The sequence below is a fragment of the Artemia franciscana genome, chromosome 11, assembly GCF_032884065.1.
Source record: "Artemia franciscana chromosome 11, ASM3288406v1, whole genome shotgun sequence".
NCBI classification, from domain to species: Eukaryota; Metazoa; Arthropoda; class Branchiopoda; order Anostraca; family Artemiidae; genus Artemia; species Artemia franciscana.
Window position 1 is genome coordinate 23932364 of NC_088873.1, and position 20700 is coordinate 23953063.

The 20700-nt window shown below is 33.6% G+C and overlaps 1 protein-coding gene across 1 annotated transcript in view; it reads left to right on the forward strand.

Moving 5' to 3' along the window:
* The first annotated feature begins 12168 nt into the window (after positions 1-12168).
* Positions 12169-20700, forward strand: part of LOC136032994 (protein shisa-4-like) — a 32138-nt gene continuing 23606 nt past the window's right edge. Inside the window, exon 1 of the mRNA XM_065713520.1 lies at positions 12169-12346. Coding sequence (XP_065569592.1) covers positions 12292-12346 — 55 coding nt within the window. The 5' untranslated portion in view covers positions 12169-12291. The remainder of the gene's footprint in view (positions 12347-20700) is intronic.

Consider the following 20700-nt stretch of genomic DNA (forward strand, 5'->3'; position numbering starts at 1 on the left):
AGTTGCAATAAAGTTCATACTTACGTCATTACTCCATGATGAAACACTGTTGCACTTACATTGTGTTTAGTTTACATTTAAAGTTTATAAGAGTTTTCTAACAGCAAAATTTTTGTCTTAATTGGTCTAGTCGGCAGCCGCTTGTCTTAATTGGTGGATAACGGTAAAAAGGATCCTTCATTTTTGGGCATTACAATACTAAAGTAGAATTCCGTTCTATTGTTCTTATTCATTTTAGATTTAAAGCAAATTACGTTTACAAACATGATCTTCTCTAACTGTCTTGTAAGGAAAGGACAGAAAACAAGGAAAAACAAAAAATAAGAATAAGGAAAAGCGATGCAATAAGGACGCTAGAAAGAGGCATGGACTCTTCTTATCTAATCATCATATGCATGAATTAATATATAAAAAAAGTTTTCCCATAAAATAAGTTTATCAAAGAAAGGAAATGTAACCAAATGAGCAGAACCAAATGAAACCAAAATGAACAGAAAAAAAGTCAAATAATCTTCCAAGCGTAAAACTACCACAAATCATCATCAATAAATAAATCGAACCCACGACTAGCTGAAATTACAATAAATAAGCGAGTCAAACTAAAAATGAGGAAAAATTAAAATGACTAGGTTGACAACCTCCGTGCCGTCTCAAGACTAGAACATACTTTGCACTTTATTGAAAAAAAAAATACATAAAAAGTAGCTTTATTTTTTTGAGTTTGATAAATACAAATTGTTAAGACTTTCAGGAATAAACATAAGTATGTGTATATTAAACTGACAATCCACGATAATTTTTTTTCAGTAAAGTGCACAGTTACAATGATATTGCAGGCTATTATAAAGCGGCGATACCTACGATATTGCTTATATGCCCTTTGGAATACCTGCATATATATAGTTTTTTTTTAATTGAAGCTCCCCCTAAACGTTCCCTAAAAGTTTCACCTTAATACCCTCAGCGTTATTAGTTACAGCAACTGTAGCCTACTGGTAGCGTCAATAGCATACACATAGTGCCTTCTGGCTAGTTCAAAATTCGCAACAACTTATCCTTAAGGGTCTAACTTACTACTGTGAGCTGTTCTTGAGATATTGCTTTGTCAGCTTTGTCATCTTTTTGAAAATCTGCATGCTCATAGTTCGTTCTGATTTAGTTAAACATCTACCCAAACATTTCTTTAAAGCTTCACCTTAATACCCTTAGCTTCCGCAGTAGCAATAGGTGTAGTAGCATTAGCAGCAGTATACGCATAGTACCTTTGGTTTCTTCAACATCCTCTTCAACGCACGCTGAAAGTTTCGGCTTAATATCATCAACCGTTTCTGAAGCATTTCTGATGTGACTGCTTGACAACCTGTGTGGGTACAGTGTATTTCCGAATTAGTTTCCTTAGCTTACAGAGTAGCAACAGTAGGATTAGTAGCAGTATGTGCATAGCACCTTTTGTTTCTTTGACATTCTCTTCAATGCACGCTGAAAGTTTCAATTTAAATCCATCAGCTGTTTCTGAAGCATTGCTGATATGTGGTAGTTTTAGCAGTAGTAGGATGCAAATATTATCTTTTTGGTCAATTGGTCATATCCGTTATCATTTCCTGGAAGTTCCAAAATAATATACTCAGTCATTCCTGAGGCAAGCCCTTTTGACAACCTGTATACACATAACATGTTTTGACTTTGTTCAACACTCCCTTCAACATTCTCTGAAAGGCTCACCCGAATACCCTTTGTATTTTTAAAAAGTAGTAATAATCTTTATGGGAAATCAATAGCATACGCTGTATGTAAACAATGAAGGAATTACCTAACTTACAGCCCTTGCCCTGGGGGATGTGTGGAGGGGGGAGCCGACATCCCGAGAGGCATAATTAGTGGACCTTTCAATAATGCTGAAGGAAAATTTCACATGATGTTTTTTGGAAATGATTGGTGCGGGGGGACGGGGCCTTGTTGCCCTCAAATCACTTTTGATTCTTAAAAAGGGTACTATAACATCCATTTTCAAAACAAATGCCCCATCCGAAGTATATATGACCACCCATTTCGTAGAACGTTTATGCCTAAATGCCCCAGAACATAACTTAAAACCTTTGCCCGAAGGGTCTGGTGGGTCGTGTTAATTGTGGGGGCATTGTTGTATGTCCTTTGCTTTATTTCGAACAAGATGGCTATCTCACAATTTCAATTAGAAGTGTTTGGGGAAAAGAAGGTGTTTGGGAGGGGGGTCGCCCTCCATCCCTTTTGGCTCTTAAAAGGGAACTAGGACTTCCAATTTCCAATGAAAAGAGCCTCCTTCAAAGTTTATACAACCACCCGCACATATAAACCTTATATACTCCTGCGGCATAACTTACAACTCTTGCCCAGAGGGTTGTGGGGAAGTTGTCAGCCTCAAAACATAATTACTGGTTTTTTCAACCATGCCAAGTAAAATGGCTAAATCAAAATTTTGATTGTATGTGTTTTTAAGAAATGATGAGCATGAGGGAGGCCTGTTTGTCCTCCAATCGCATTTAACTATTAAAAAAGGCGCTAGAACTTTCGATTCCCTACCGAAATTGCCCCCTTCAAAATTTTGCAACAAACACTTCTGTACGAAGTACCCTTTTCAAAAAAAAAGAAAATTTGCCCATATCGCTCTTTGCTTAGACAGCGCTATTGCGTTGCCTATGATTAGACAAGGCAAGATATGTTCTCCGTGATTTGTGTTCAAACCACTTAAGATATTAAATTAAAAAACAAGTTTTTTTTTTTAACTGCAAGTAAGGAGCGACATTAAAACTTAAAACGAACAGAAATTATTCCGCATATGAGAGGGGCTGTCCCCTCCTCAACGCCTCACTCTTTACGCTAATTTTTTTTATTGTTTTAAATGTAGAACTGTGACAAATAGTCAAACTTTAGAGTAAAGAGCGAGGTGCTGAGGCCTTTCATATACGGTATAATTTCTGTTCGTTTTAAGTTTTAATATCACTCCTTACTTGCAGTTAAAAAAACTTGTTTTTTATTTAATTTCTGAACGTTTTTGAATTAATGCATATTTAGATTTTGGCTCACCGCACATGAATAATTAAAATCAAATTTGCATATTTTTTTTTTTTTTTGGCTAAACGGCTTTCTCATAGTTTTGATCGGACGATTTTGATAAAAAAGATGTGGTGGAGGAGACCTAGTTGCCCTCCCGTTTTTGGTTACTTAAAAATGCAACTAGAACTTTTTATTTTTTTAAAATGTTTTTATTACTAATAAATATACGTAACTTACGAATTAACTTACGTAACGAACTTCTATATTTGTATATTTTTATTACGTATATGAGGGGGTTCGCCCCCTCGTCAACACCTCTTTCTTTACACTAAAGCTTGAATTTCGTCCCAGTTCTTTAAGAATAACCCCTGAATCACAAAGGTCGTAGAATAAATAGTTGAAATTACTAAAAATACTTTAGCGTAAAGAGCAAGGTATTGTGGAGGAGACAAACCCCCTAACATACGTAATGTTTTCTGTTTGTTTTAGGTTTTAATGCTGCTCTTTACTTCCAGTTAAAAAAAAAACTTTTTTTATTTATTTTCTCATTAGTTTGTTATTTTAATAATGCTAGAAAATCTTGCGCCCCCTTCATGGAAATTCTCATCTCTTATGATAAATTCCTTCATTGAAAGATAATACCACGGAACCCCCTCGACCCAACCCCACCCCAACGTGAAAAAATCCTCCAAAAATGCATGTACACTTCCCAATAACCATTGCTATATGTAAACAATAGTCAAAGATTGTATCTTGCAGATCCTCCCGCGGGGACTGCAGGGGATTAAGTCGTCCCCAAAGACATAGTTATTAGGTTTTCCGACTATGCTGAACAAATAGCTATTTCAAAATTTTAATCCGGTGACTTTTGGAAAAAATGAGCGTTGGAGGGGGCTAGGTGCTCTCCAATTTTTTGGTCACTTATAAAGGGCACTAGAACTTTTAATTCCCTTTAAAATGAGCCCTCTTAAAACATTCTAGGACCAACGGGTTGGTACGATCACCCCTGGGAAAAAAATAAAAAATAAAAAAAATAAAAAAACACGCTTCCGTGATCTGTCTTCCGGCAAAAAATACAAAATTCCGCATTTTTGCGGATAGGAGCTTGAAACTTCTACAGAAGGGTTGTTTGATACGCTGAATCTGATGGGGTGATTTTCATTAATATTCTATGATTTTTAGGGGGTGTTTCCCCCCCATTTTCTAAAATAGGGCAAATTTTCTCAGGCTTGTAACTTTTGATTGGTAAGGCTAAACTTGATGAAACTTATATATTTAAAATCAGCATTAAAATTCAATTCTTTTGATGTAACTATTGTTATCAAACTTTTGCTTTAGAGTTTCGGTTTATTATTGAGCCGGGTCGCTCCTTACTACAGTTCGTTACCACGAACTGTTTGATACCTTATGATTCATGTTGCACCATTTATGGTGAGGCTCAGCCTGACTCTTAAATTTGTGCACTGAAATTAAAGTAAAAATTAAGGCAAATTGGTCAGTTGGTAAAATGGGAACATAAACTACAACGCTTTAGAAATATGAGCCTGCTACCGTTATGATAACCACCAGGGTTTATGCGCATACTTTTTTTTCCTCGCACTTAGGTGATAAAAAAGAAGAAGAAAAAAGCCATTACTGAATGTAAAGCAAGAAAAGTGGTGCTGTAAAGCCAAAAAAAAGGCAGTGTTTCAAGTAGAATCTTTATATCCTATTCTTTCCTGAAAGGAGCATTGAATTAGAAAATAAGAAAAAAAAATGTATTTCTAATTTTTATATTTCTGTTCATATTGTAAGTACATTGTTGTGTGTTATATTGTAATAGTACTATGAAAATATACACTTCTTAAATATTATGCTTCACATTCTATTAACCTAACCGACTACCATTTAGCAAGGCTTAGGCCTCAGGTAATATTTGAGAGGGTCAACTTATTTTTAAATAAATAATTTAATGCATCTTTCAAAAGTAGTGGAAATAAATTGTAAATTAATAAAACCTGCACCTTTAATAAATATTACATATAATCAATACCATTATTTATCCTTTCACTATAAGCGAAAATTTCATTACTAAAGTATTGACGGAGACATGGGTGACAAAATGACTCCTCCTGGAAAATCCGGCACTGACTCGCTGAAAATAGACTTTGTCTCAGAAGGGTAGAAGTCAAATATCAAAGAGTTCGTGGTAATGAACTGTAAGTAAAGAGTGACTCAACTCAATACTAACCAAAACTTTAAAAAAAAGAAGTTTGATGACAATAGACATGTCAAAACAATTGAAATATTATGCTGATTCTAAACATATAAAGTTCATTAATTTTAATGTTACGCATAAAAAGCTACAAGCCAGAGAAAAATTAGCCTAATTTTTAAAGTTGGAGGAAACATCCCAAGAAGTCAAGCGATCGTAGTAATAAATTCACACTATTAGATTCAGTATATCCAAAAATTGTACTGTAGAGCTTTTAAGTTCCTATATACAAAAATGTCGAATTTCCTATTTTTTGCTGGAAGAAAGATCACAGATGTGTGTTTATTTGTTTGTTTTTCCACAGGGAAAATTGTATCGAGCCAGTGATCCTAGAAGACTGGTATCGAACCTCATTTGATTGAAAATAAAAAGTTCTAGGGCTCTTTTTGTGACCAAAACGTTTGTATATTTGTTTAATTATATTTTATGAAACGGCATCGTTTTATGAGCACAGTACTTTTGCTAACACAGTAAAAACTGTCTATTGTTTCCACGCTATCTGTCAGGTTTTTGATGGACAGTAAAGCTTAGAGAATTTTTTTAAGTATCTCAAATAAACTAAATATTTATAAAAATAAGAAAATAAAGGAATTACAAAAAATACACAAAGCAATAGCCTATTCATGAAAAATAAAATAGGAACCGTTGGCGTTCAGTTTTACTGAGTAATGCCGTTGTGTTAAATGGACAGTACTGAACAATGTCGATATTTTTAACTTTTTCATCAGACACTGATACATTTAACGCATTCAAACTGTGTAATTAAAAAAATTAAAGCATTTTCAAATTAATTTTTTCAAAGTAAAGCATTGAAACTAAGAAAGAAACTAAGAAAGTCAAATAAGAATTTTCAGTGCTTGCCGTTTTTGAGAAAGGCCGTATGTGTTGAACATTACTGAGTAAAATTGATATTTTTTATTAAATTTTGAATACTAAAAACCAATATATTTGATAGTTTTATACTTCATAACTATAAAACATTAATGCTTTTTGAGCAACTAGATCACGACAATAGCTCCTGGGGAGAAGTGAATAAATAAAGATTAATAATAAAACACAAAAATATCCGCATTTGTTCAGTATATATAAAACTAGACATTTATTACTCTAGTGGTTTTTAGGTATCGGCTCATTGGTACTCATGAATGCTAAATTTGACGGCGTGTTTTTATCGAGATTATCCCCTTTTTAGATTGTTTTCATTTTTTCCATAATTATGCGAACTTTCTTATGCAGCCTACTAATTACTTGGATGTTTTATTTGAAACTTGAAACAGATACATATTTAGAATCACAAAAAAATCTGACTCTTTGATTTAATGTAATCAATATTTAGGCTCTTATACTTTCGTTATTGCTAAGGATCACTAATTATTTACCATTCGTTACTATGAAGGATTTGAGTTCTTTTTTCTTTACTCCAACCGTACCATAGAGAAAAAACATTGTAAAAACTGAACCTGGATCATTCAGTCACACATTAGAACAAATATTGCCAATATCAAAAATCAAAGCCTATTGGCAGGCAGCCAACCGCGGACCAACGCACATTTCGTTTTTCATTGCATTTCTCTACTCTGCTCTCTTTCCTTCGGTTTATTCATGCTTGTTTTATAGTCCCAGGTTTCTAGGGGCCATGCCCCTGCCCCCCCCCTGCAGGTAGCCATGATATCTTGCATTATCTACCAAGCAATAATTTTCAACTGTTTTAAGTTTCAAATTTGATCCTTAAAAAAACAATTGTTTTTAATTTCATAAATTTACAATGTTCACTTCTTTCGTTTTACTATGTCAATCAAAATATTTCTTTCTTGTGCTAATTGAAGGTGTAATAAGACCAGTTTATTTTACTGCATATACCGTCTAGCTTATCAATATTCCCATTTCCAACATCCTACTTTGTCGATTGGTGGTAGGACTAGTTTCTACAGTTCTTTGTACAAATTATAATTACGATCTTGCACATTATATCTTCAGAGGGAGACGCGTGCGACCGTTGGGTTTCATTATTGTTCAACGCAGCTGGGACAACGTATCGTTAGAACATCTGCCTGTCTCATACATAGATATTGATTCTAAGCCATTGCTTTACAATATGATTTTGGGGGGATATAAACCATGATGGTGAAAAACAGGTTCCGGTTTCACATCCCTTTATTAGAGCTGAAAGACATGACGCATGATGGATAAATCCAAGAAAATAAAATACTAGAGTTCCAAATGGGTTTTCACCTTATTACTTCGTGATTACTTTCTTAAGCAACTAAGTAATAATAAGAATGAAAAATCAACGTAAGATCCACCGTTTGAATTTTAGACTCAAGTTCAAATATTATTTAAAACAAAGGTAAATATATCTTGGCCAAAATTGACTTGTTCAAGTTAATATATATATATATATATATATATATATATATATATATATATATATATATATATATATATATATATATATATATATCTATATCTATTTATATATATTCGTCATTCGTCAGCATTAGTGTCACACTTAAACTGTTTAAAAGCGAAGAACAACTACCGACGATTCAAGACACAAAAAATCGGTAGACAGGGCTTCTCACACCTGACTGGTCAAACACTCCCGTTCGGTCCAAATTTATTGAATAGTCTATTGACTTAGTCGGCATGTGATCAGGGCAGGGTGGGCGACTTAGGGTATGTAGCTTTTTCTCCCTCCCATACGTCCAGATTTTTAAGAAAGCTCGTTTATTTTATTCGTGTTGTTCTTGCTATTCTTCTTAGTCGAGAAACTTACTGTACTCTTACAATTGTTGAGAAACTTGACAACTTTGCCCCACACCCTTCTATGAAAAAAAAGGTGCATATTTGCCTATGATTCCAAATAAAAATGAAAAAATTGTCACGGAACTGTACAGAGAGTGCCTAGATGACGAATAACTAACAACATTATCTGCTGCAACATAATCAGCCTATAGTGGACCCTTTTAAATTTGAAAACAAAAATCTTTCGCAGGAAAAAGAGCAAAAATCTGCTTGAAATACTTCAACATAATTAGGCTACTGAACAGAAAGCAATTTCCATTCCAGAATACCATAGGAAAAACCATACCTAAATTACCTGTGCTCTTTAGGTAGTTTTTATTTTTGTGGAAGTTTCCAATCAATCAAGGCACTAAATAAATTTCAATCGCATCTTAAGCCAAAAGCAATTTTCGCTTTATGTATGACTTGATCTTTACCAGAAACACAAACCGTATGGAACGTGAATATTGCGTATTTTCACAATTAGAATCTATACTTTATACATTATTTTATACTGATGTTAAGGTATCTAGACAGTATGAAATACTTCATACTGAATACAATACAATACAATAGGAAATTTAAGCTATTTTCTTGAAATATAACATTTTCTGTTAGGTTTTTGTTTATATTTAATGCGTTAAATCTCAAAATAATGTTGACTTTGGATAGTTTCGGACACATTTTTAATGACTTACTGCAGTTGTTTCCAACCTGTGGGAGGCGCCCCCAGGGGGCGCGAGACTGCTGCAAGGGGGGCATCCAGCTGTTTCCAAAATATTACTTTCGAATACAAACCAAAAAAGTCGAATAGATGTCAAAAAATGAATCAGCTGTATACGTAATCCACACGAGTAAAGGCTAAGAGTAAAGGACGATTTTACCTACTTTGACAAACAAAGCCTTAGAAATTTTATTGCCAATTGTAACATCTTACCTATGTGAAACTGGTTTTTCTACAGTAGCTGTCTTAAAAACAAAGTATCTATCTCGCTTAATGATTGAAAAGGAACTGAGAACCGTGATTTCTTCAATGATCCCACGATTCGAGAAAATTTATGCTGAAAAACAAGCTCAACCGTCGCATTAAATTTTGTTGTTGTAGTAGTATTAATTATATATTTTTTTTTTTTGTTTTATTATTATATTTCTTATAAAAAATATATTATATTCTTACATAATATTGTATACTATTTTTTAGCCCACTAAATAAATTATAATATCAGTTGAGTATTAATGAAATTTTATTTTTAGATAACTTAACGGAACACGACGTTTTTTTTTAAAGGGGGATGCACCATTTTTTTAAGGGGGGCGGTACAAAAAGGTTGGAAACCACTGCCTTATTGTAAGATCCCACTAGAAAAGTTTAGTTTGAATCATGCATTATTTCAGAAACATCTTTATTACTACACCAATTTAATTTCGGTAACACTAGACACTACATTGCTAATAACACTAGGTAACATTGCTAGAGCATCATTAAGTGTTGCAGTAGCCTTTAGTCGGATTTACCAGCAAAAATGTTGCACGGACAACTTTTTAGTTTTGTTTTCTTCACCATCGACTGAATCAGTAGTTGTCAACCTCAAGAAGAATTTGCTCTTCAAAATACCGAACAAAAAAGCAAATGATTACATGTTCCTTAAAGGCGCTTTCAATACGTGCTAATTCTTCAAAAACAAATTTATTCTCTAATTCATGACTCCCAATCAATGTTAAAGACAGATCAATTTAGGCGACCATGTCCTAGACGCGTCCTAGGGACCCAAGCTTGTCCCTAGAGAAGGACGAGAAGGAGTCCCTAGAGAAGGATCATTCTTGCTGATAAGTCACTATTTCTGATGGAATGGGAAATTGCCAAACAATGAAAACATAAAGCCTGCTTGCTTTTGAGTTATTAAGTCCAGCGTTCTAAAGTGTCTTATATCCCGTCTATTTGGCTGTAGGTACCCTCCGTCCAAATTTAAGTGAATTTATGGACAAATTAGTTTGGAAGGTAGATAGAACTCAAAGGTGGTGGATGTTGCTATGACAAGAGTTAGTGCAGTAATTGGTTTCTTCTTCTTCCTGTGCTTTTCTTTTATTTGTTTTTGTTTTTCTGTTTTTTTTTTGTTCCTCTACTTCGTCTTATCATGTTATGTGAATGATGAGTGTTCAATAAATAAATAATAATAAAGGTAGTGGATGTATATAAATTCATCCATTCTGCCCCTTTGGCTCAAAATCACTTGCCTCGTAAGTATCAAGCAGATGGAAAGTCTACGAAGGGAAAAACGATGATGAAGATGATAATTCTTATGTGCCATCGGCCCAGGGTCCTTTCCCCGTAAAAAATTAAGTCAATTAGTTAAGATTCAAATAATGCATACTCGTAATGAGAAAGGGGTTGAGGAAAGGGCGCTACCCCTCATATACATAATAATTCCTATTCGATTTTAGTTTTAATGTTGCTCCTTACTTTCAGTTGAAAAAAACTTGTTTTTTTCATTTGATCACTGCGAAGAAAGGAGCAATTTCTTCAGCAATAAGGGACTTATTTAATTTTAGGACAAATATGTTTTCCCTTTCCTCTGCGACAGTCCCTACCCAAAAAATAAATGACGAACTGCAAATTAAAAAATAAAAATAGCTTGTAAAACAAGACGGCAGCTTTTTGGACCCGTGGGAAGGATTTTTTTTTTTTTCTGTGTATTTTTATAAGAAAATATTTAAGCCGTTTTGGCCAGAGAGTTTTTGTATATCTTATTTTCTTTTACACTTAGATCTAACTTCTTTTTAGAACTGCCTGCTGCTCGCTTGTTTGGTTGAACACACCTTTCACTTCGAAACTAAACACTTCTGAAAAAAAGACAATCTTAGCAGAGAAATTTCAGATCATTTTCTCTAACGGAGACTATAAGACTTCACTTCAGTTCACACTGTTGTCTCAAGGATGAGCAAAAACCATCTTTTTAGCCTCACGCGAGAATTAATCGCCGCTTTATAAATGTAATATCGTAGCCATCAGTCCGGTCAGAAGTCCACACTTTTCTTAAAAACTGCAGAGGTTAATCAGCCATAGAGGAAAAAAAAAACAATAGGAGAAAAACAGGAAAAATCAAATGTATTGCTCTTGCCATACAATTTTGGTTTAGTGGCTTTCTGCTGACTTAGATAGTTGATGAGCTATGTGAATGAAACTTTTATAAACGGATCTGGAAAATAAATTAGGGCATCAGCAGGTGCGTAACAGCTTCACCTCTGTTAACTTCACTTCTTGTAGGGGTTTAAAGATTCTATAGCAACTGTTTCAAGTTTAACTTAAGTCATCTTTTCTTGAACTTCGTGCCTTGACAAAGCAATAGTAATGATATTAGCCAATTTTTAGTCCATATTTAGTTTCAAAATCAGAATAATTAATTTTAGAATCATTCAAGCATTTCGAGCAAGGAAAAAATTGATACGTAGGCTCTTAGACAGTTTAATAAACGCTGGGGTGTAGATCCATTTCTGAAAGCCCTGTTTCCCTAGCATTAACACATCTACGCTCGTTAAAGTCAATGACCGGGCAAGTGAAAGATAGGTAGAAATAGACATTTGAAAATGCCTTCATAACCCTTACAATCCACAGAAAAATTCCCTGGCAATTTCATTCACCTAGTAAACTGCTTTCAAAGTTAACAAAATGTATCTAACTTGTAACATTGCCCATAAAATGTACCCAATAGAGAAATAAAATACAAATGAAAACAAAGTGAGTTGAAAACATTACAGGGCATCCTTTGAAGATAAAAATAATTCGTTTATAAGAGAATAGCCAATTATGTTCTCTTTTCACTCTCACATTCCCTTTTTTTAAATGTGCAAGATTTTGTCTTATGGTGTTGATTACTTGAAAATGCTTATTCCATGAATTACAATCGTGGCTGAAGAATTTCAGAAAAAAAAGTTGATAAAAACAATGAAAAAAGTCGGTGTTGTTATGACAAGGTCTATTTCCCAAAACAAAAAATATTTTGCAAGAAAACGGATCTTCATTAACCTTAAAAAAGAAACAAAAGTTATGCTATACTTCATGGAGCTTTTTCACACTAAAATCTCTGGTTTTACGCCATCTATATTTCAAAAAGAAAAACAGAAAAGTTGCTAGAAGATACTGAGGAATTTTCTTCAGAGTTTATTGACTCCTAAGAATTTGATAGAGCCTAGCCTAAGTTAAGGGAGTGAAGCAGAGAAAGATGGGGAAAGGGCTTTTAGCCCTTATATTGCTTTTGGCTCTCAACTTATTAACTGGTAAGCACAATAAAATTAGTGATAAGCTTGGCAACGTGTTCCATTGTGTTTTCACTTAGGAGGTTGGATGATCCTTGATGGGTAGCCTATTATCAATAAATTTCCAGCCTAAAATGTACCCTAGGAACATATATTAATATAAGTCTAGAATTAGGGATGTTGATAAAGAAGCATGTTAAGAAAACAATTCCTATTTAATAGAATATTATGCAGAATAGCCTAATTGTAGTTAACACATTTCCAATGAAGATTGGTTAATTTATAGCAAACTGTACTACTGGCTTTTGTATAAAGTGAATATACCACTCATTACCTTTACTTATGCTCTTTACAAATATAATAATTGCTTCTACCGGAAATTCAGATTTAAGCACTTTTTGACCTCTTAAAAATGACCTAAATATGGGGTATAAAAAAGGCTTAAAACATTGGTCTCAGACAATAAACCTTTGGACTCAAACTTACCATTTCATTATAAATCCATCTTTTAATGTTATATAATCCACAAGCAGTGATTTTCCATAATTAAATTGGATAAATAAACTTTATCAATGTTATGGCATTTTCTTCTTCCTTGACATCAAATTTTAAATAAAAGCATGCGTTTTTGGTCGAAAATATGAAAGCTGGCTATTACAAATGCCAGTTATACTGTTTGCTATAAATTTAACTAGGCTATATTAAATACAGTAATGGTTAGTTTATGTATTTAATAGGCTATATGCTATACTTTATGCCCACCCCCCCGATGTCCAAATATATAGCCCAAATTTGTTTCTAAACTTTTACAGAGTTGTGATTTCAAATATCCTATTATTTTGTAAAAAATGACCAAAAACACATGCTTTAATTGAAATTTTAGGAACAAGGAAGAAGAAAACACCATAACATTGATAAAATTAATTTTGTCCAATTTAATTGCAGAAAATCAGTGCTTGTAGATAATATAACATTAAAAAATGGATTTAGGCCTATAATGAAACAGTAAGTTTGAGTTCAAAGTTATAAAGTTTGAGACCAATGTTTTAAGCCTTTTTTATACCCCATATTTAGGTCATTTTTAAGAGGTCAAAAAGTTCTTAAATCTGAATTTCTGGTAGAAGCAATTATTGTATTTGAAAAGAGTATAAAAAAAGGCATTGAGTGGTATATTCACTTTATACAAAAGCCAGTAATACTGTTTGCTATAAATTTACCTGAAGATCCACTGTATTTTACCCTTCCCCCCTATTATACAAGTATACAGTCCAATTATATATTTGAAATACATTTTGCCTTGCATCCCTTGTGTTTCAACATGTGTACCCATAAATTGAAACAAGTTTGACAAAAACCACAAATCACATTAGGCTACCTTAAAATTACCCTAAATCCCATTGTCCAGCAAGTAAAAGTCCTGTTGAGTTACAGGCCAGTTATGATGAAAAGCCATTGCGTATACTCAGTTACATTTCACTCTAGCCTATCTTCCATAGTTTAATGCACAAACTTTTATCACACATCCATCTTAAAGGCATTAACACTCAACAGAGGGAGACAACAATATCAATAAAAATATAGATCTTTTATTTGGGCTATAAATTTACACATTAGGGGGTGGAAAGTAAAGCAAAGTAGAGCTTCAGTAAAAATATATAACTAGAATTAGGATTCTGCATAACCTATTGTGAAGTATAAATTGTTTTTTTTTTAAACATGTTTCCTTCTCAACAGCCCCAATTCTAGACATACCATGATACTAAAGAGATTGCACTACCTATTATTAGCATTGCAGTGATTGTTCCCAGCCTGTAGATATTTTGGAAATACTTAGGGTAAAATTCTAGACAAGCTAATGACTTTTGTATAAAATGAATATACCACCTGATGCCTTTTTTTATGCTCTTTACAAATATAATAATTGCTTCTACCAGAAATTCAGATTTAAGCACTTTTTAACCTAACCTAACCTTGTTATAAATAATTTTCGTACTGAGAAAATGTAGCATTATTTTTTTGATGGAAAAGATGGCACTGAGAAAACATAGTATTATTTTACAGAAAATGAGCAATAAGTCATACTCTAATTGAAAATTTGTCATTTTGAAGAGCTCAAAAAGTGCTTAAATCTGAATTTCTGGTAGAAGCAATTGTTATATCTGTAAAGAACATAAAAAAAGGCCTCAAGTGGTATATTCACTTTATACAAAAGCCAGTTATACTGTTTGCTATAAATTTACCCTTTTGGCTATATTGGAAAGGGGTTTGGTTAGTAAAACAAATCTTTCAGTAATGAATTTAGGACTGAAGATATAGACTACTCTGGGAAGGTGTTGCTAAGCAACTATTTTAACCTTCTTCTCATTTCTAAGTATTAAAAATTTGTCTACATGACAGGGCCTTAAGCCTGCCTATTGGAATTTTGACAAAACAACATCATACCTTAATATTCAGTTTCTCTTTCTCTAGTTTTAGTTTTGAAAATGCAATTCCTGTTATTTGCAGTAGAATTTTAAGGCATGTCTTTGGGTTTGTTCTAAATTAATGAAATGTATTTTAGGATCTTTGAAATCTCATAAATTGGGATCAAGCAAAGTTGTGAAGCTGAAAACACTTTTCTTGGGCTTCATTTAAGTGGTAGATCTATTTTGCAAGGTTTCATTTTTATAACTCAAAGATTTTTCAAGTTCATCAGAATGTCAGTGCCCTCTAAAGGGAGAAGGAGTAGAAGTACTTAAATACCTTCCTGGAACATTCTTTAGTATGTAAATTCATCCCCAAAAGTTTCATTTTCTTAACCTAACCCTTTCTAATATAGCCAAAAGTGGCTTGTCTAAAATTTTACAATAGTTAAAAATGTCTAATAACAAGCACAAGTATTTCAGTGAATGAATCCCCTTCTGAGTATAAGCCTAGGAGACCAGCCATAAAAATGAAACATGTTGAGAAAACAATTCTTACTTCATACTATGTAGAATAATCCTAGTTTACATATTTTGCAAGGGAAGAACCTTTATCTTCACTTCTTTTCTTGTATTTCTATTTTTTCTATCACATTGCTAAATATTTAGATCTTTTCTTTAAGCCTTGAAAAGCATTTATTAAAAAATGCCATTTAACCTAACCTGATTTATCACTATTTGTCTATTTACATGTTTTTGTAAGAAATAATTAGATGGCACTGATGGTGTTTAATTAAACATAGAATATTTGCAAATGGAAAAATTTGGTTGAATCCATGTTTATTTTTCAGAAATTTGTTAAAAAAAAACCTGTACAACAGTGAAAGAAGTGAAGATAAAGGTTTTCCCCCAGTAAAATGTGTTAACTAGGATTATTCTGTGTGCTATGAAGTAAGAATTGTTTTCTTAGCATGTTTCCTTATGTATGGCTGGTCTCCTGGGTTTATACTGAGATAGTAGCTTGGCAGTGCCTTCCCATGGTATTTTTTAGGCTCTTGATTCAACCTGAAGGTTTCATTCTCCTAACTCAACTACTTCCCAAGTTAGCAAAAAGCCCCTAATCTAGAATCTCACCAGTGTATTTTATCCACCATTTCTATTGAGAGCACTTAGAGACAGTGGTTTTCACAAGTCAATAATGCAAAAAACCAATTTAGTATAGAAGACAAGACACATCAGAAGATGATAAACAATTAAGAAATAGGCTGTTATTTAGGACTATATCTAAGGCCCTTAGGGGAGTGGTGCACTGTCAATAATATGAATATAATATTTTAAAATAACAAAAAAATAAATTTAATGGTAGGCCTGCTTCTTTTATTTTATCAAGATGTTTTCTTCCATAGAGCTTCTGACCTAGAATATTGTCAAATTGAGATGCAACCATGCCTAGTATTAAGTCCAAACATTTGACTATACCTATAACTTAATAGTAAGGTAATGAATGAGTCACCACAATATATTACTTTTCCACCAGCACAAAGATCAGCTTAATGCCATGGAATTATATCCAATGAGTTACATACTATGATAATCTTGGTGCAGTATTTATAAACTGAAGAGTATAATGACAAAGTAATTGGGCCATTTAATTTCTCATTCCATATTTTCAAAAAATAATAGGTATAGTTGTGACAGTTACAGCCCCTCCCTTAATTGGTCTGGACAAACCCCTAGGATATGTGCAAAATATAATTGATTTTTGCAGGTTTGCAATGTTTTGTGCTTATTTATTCTTGTCAATAGTTTGCTCACAGTGCTTAATACAGCCAATTTGAAAAACAAAGACAAAAGAACAACAAAGTCAGTAAAAGTTTTAGGCTAGCCTAGGTTTTTGGGTAATCTCTAATTAAGTCAGGGGGCTACCTTTGACTGACCATTAAGTTGTAAATTTCAAAGGAAAAATACAAGACATTGCTGCCTCAATTTTTGTTGTAAACTTTTTAGAAGCCTTTTGTTGACAAATAAAAGAAATTTGATGTATAATATTGACAGTGCTGAATCCAGAAGAAAACGAGGCATCAAACGAAAAAAAAAATTCTAGGACATGGAACAACTGATTAGTGTTTAATTTTTCAGAATTGATACTTCCCCCCAACTAACCCAAAGAGAGCGGATCTGTTCTGGTTATGTCAATCATGTATCTAGGACTTCTGCTTATTTTTCCCACCAAGTTTCATCCCTATCCTCCACTCTAAGTGTTTTCCAAGATTTTAGCCTCCCCCAACTTCCCTAATGTCACCAGATCCAGTCAAGATTTAAAATAAGAGCTCTTTGACACGATATCCTTCTAAATATCAAATTTCATTAAGATCTGATCACCCATTTGAAAGTTAAAAATACCTCATTTTTTCTAATTTTTCCAATTTAATCATCTCCCCCCCCCCCAGATGGTGGAGTTGGAGAAACAACAATTTCTAATTTTATCTGGTTTGCTTTCTGATACGCCTGCCAAATTTTGTTATACTAGCTTACCTAGAAGTGCCTAAACTAGCAAAACCAGGACAGACAGACCAATGGAATTTGCAATCACTATATGTCACTTGGTAGATACAAGTGCCATAAAAATAGAAACAGGTGACCAGTTTCTATTTTCTGTTCTGTTTATTTTTTTTTGGAAAAACAGATAACAACTGTCTTTTTTTGTTTATCTTGCTCTTTTTTAAGTTATTGCACCCTGTCATCTATACTGGGTGAGTTATATTGTATAATTCCCAAGCTTGAATAAAGAAACCACCTTGAAACCATCCCAAATCCACTAATCCATCTTATTTTTAATCAACTACATGCACACACAATTTGACCCTGACTGCACAGGCAATTCTAAAACCTATTAGAGGTCCTGAGTATAGCAGGATTACATCCTTGACACCTCAAGATGTTGAACAACCTTAATATTACTGGCCTAGTATTAAGGTATGATGATTGAATACTAAACGTTCTCCATAGTTTCCTAAATAGTTAATGCTTCACCTAAAGTGATAAAACAGGTTAATAAGTAAAAAGTTGGCGGGGAGGTGGAATGGATCAGGCCTAAGCTGGTATTTCATTTCAAAGATTGAAAATCCCTGGGATCATGCTTATCAAATTGCCCACAGAGGAAGATTTTCTGATCTTTCAACTCTTCTAATTAATTAAAATTTTTCACCGAAGGGGAGGGTCCTTAGAGCTGTTCCTCTTTTTCTTACACTGGGGTAAAGAGGGGTTCAGATTGCCGACTGGTTGGTTTTGAAACTTAAAAGGGAACTAAAACTATTAGCTTTGATCATCTGTTCAGGATGATATTTATGCATGGGACAAAAGACACTAAAAAGTCCAATATCAATATCAACTATTAAGTGATTATAAAATCCATTTGGCCATAGATCATTGATGGGATTTATTGTTTGATATTGAATGTTTTTTATTAATATATCTTATCTAAATTTAAAATTAATCTAGATAGCCAATATTTCAAAGGATTAGTTGAGCAAGAGAAGGCTTGATCAAAACATATTGTTCAATGCACCATGGACTGAAGAGTAAATCATGCACTAAGGCTAGGAAATGCTGCTGTTTTGCTCAGGTCCTCCTTTTCAATGTAAAGAGCAGAAAACCCTGGCCTATTCTTGCTTCAAATAATGTGCATATGCTTGATACTGCGCCATTTATTTCATTAATTTTGATGCTTGTCTCTACTGTCAAAGTCAATTGGCACGGCGCCACGCCCAATTCCATGTGAAAACTTAACATCTTTACCCGAAATGTTATTTAATTTTTGTTTTGGGGAGCAATCAAGATTTGAAATTTGGTTTAAGGGGTGGGGGTGTAAGAAAAAAAAAATGATGTTTTGACTGACAAATGGACTAGAAGCCACTTACTTTAGACACTTTTTCAGATGTGTACTGTTTATCTAATGTTTCTGGATAAAAAACAAGTTTTGGTAAATTTTTTGTTGTTCATGTATTATTGACTGTGTTTTCGATAAAATATCAAAAATATGAAAGCCAAAGGAAGAAGGTGTAGAATGTTTATGTTAGGTTATGCTATTTTAAGCCTTTTTTATACCCAAAAACTAGAAATATTTTGGTCATATACATGAGCTCAAAAAGGGCTTAAAGTTGATCTTAAGGAATGTTGAACAATTAAAGTGAAATTGAAGAAACTCTCAAATACAAAAGCACAACAGCTTGCCCATGAATAAAACGAAAAACAAACCAATGTTCAAACTTTGAACTTGTCACTTAGAAACATTCTTTTTTTGAGTGTTCCAATCAGTTGTTTTTGCACATTGGATTGCTTGCACTATCCATGTCAAAATATGAATTTCTTTGGTTTTTGAGGTGGGGACTGTATACCTTTGGCCATGAGTTTTTGACCATGGTGATTTCAATGGTTACTTTTTATTTTGATCCAGTGCTATTTTCAAGAGGTTTTGGGCTTTTTTATGCAACAAATTCTCAATATATTTTTAATCAAAAATACCCTGTACACCCATTTCCAAAATTCAACTTGGCAGATGGATAGAGCTGAAGCTGAATCTCAGGTATGGAAAGATAAGAAAAATTTGTCCTTCATATATTGAAACCATAGGAGAGCAGAAATAAAATATACCAAAACTTTCAATGGAACATAAACATTAAATCTACTCATCAAGAGGTTTTCAAGGATACTTCACACTTCTGTTTCCATACAAAAAACATTTAAATGAGAGCAAGAGGGAGGGTTAAACGATCCCTTGACCTCTCATGCCAAAAAATGTTGGAACATATTTTTATTGTTTTGTTTTATTCTCTTGGCACTGTCTTTGGAGTTTGAGCATCAGAATGGACTCTACTTTAAGGGGGCTCTTCTTTGCTGTAACCCACATAATGGGTGGTCTCTGAAAATCACTATTCACTTTGCCAGGGCTTTCTTAACCAGGCCAGGATTTACCAATAGGCTCACTAGGCCTGGACCTAGGAGTGCAAAATGTCAGGGGGTGCAATAAATTATCACTGAGTGATTTTTTCTTAATAAATACTGGACTGCTGTGATTTATTGTCAAAGTGCTTGATGCACTCTGCTGCCGCGCTGCCTATTCACAGAAGAATGATTTTAAAACAACACAGGAATCCCATGGCCACTTATAAATTGTCAGATGTCTCCCAAGAATGGCAGCTGAGAGTTTGGTATCATCCCTCTCTTTCATTACTTTCTGCTTATCAGTTGTGTTCTGTACAATGTTTCCACTATCCCTGAAAATATCACAAAAACGGAGTGGCAAAAAAGTTTGGTCGTAGAAGCATTAAAGCTATAAAGCCAGCCTTGTTCATAACAAGGCTCAAAATAATACTGTAAAAATTGTAAATAAATCTAGGAGAAAAAATACCCTGGACATTTAGAGGTTCCAGCCATATTTTTTCCAGTCTAGGATAGTACAGTAGAAAAAAATTTGAACCCAAAAACAAATATTTCCATTAATCAATTATGTCCTGTGGTGGCGCAGTGGATTTGACCTTAGCTTGGTAATACAGGATTGAGAGATCGAATCACGCTACAGGAATGCACTGCAGGGCCGACGCAAGGACCTTAGTAGTCAAGAAGCGTCGTTAATTCTTAAATTAATCAATTATTTTGTATATTACATAAAACTAGAACTTTTTCAGGAAAAATTACATTTATGGACACGCCTAATCTGTTTTAGCCTTCTGGAATTTTCAAAGCAAAAATGTCTGTGTACCATCCAAAACGGGCTTCCAGATGGCTGACTATGTAAAATATCTTCATTTGCAATTTAGAAGTTAATTTGGAAATAAGCAAGACACACATTATTTTTTGAAGACATACAACTTTAGTATTTGTCTTGAGGATGCAAAAGTCAACATTTTCAGTTTTAATGGCTGAAAAACCAAAACCTTGAAAGATTGACAAGATAAAATATGCTTAGCCAAC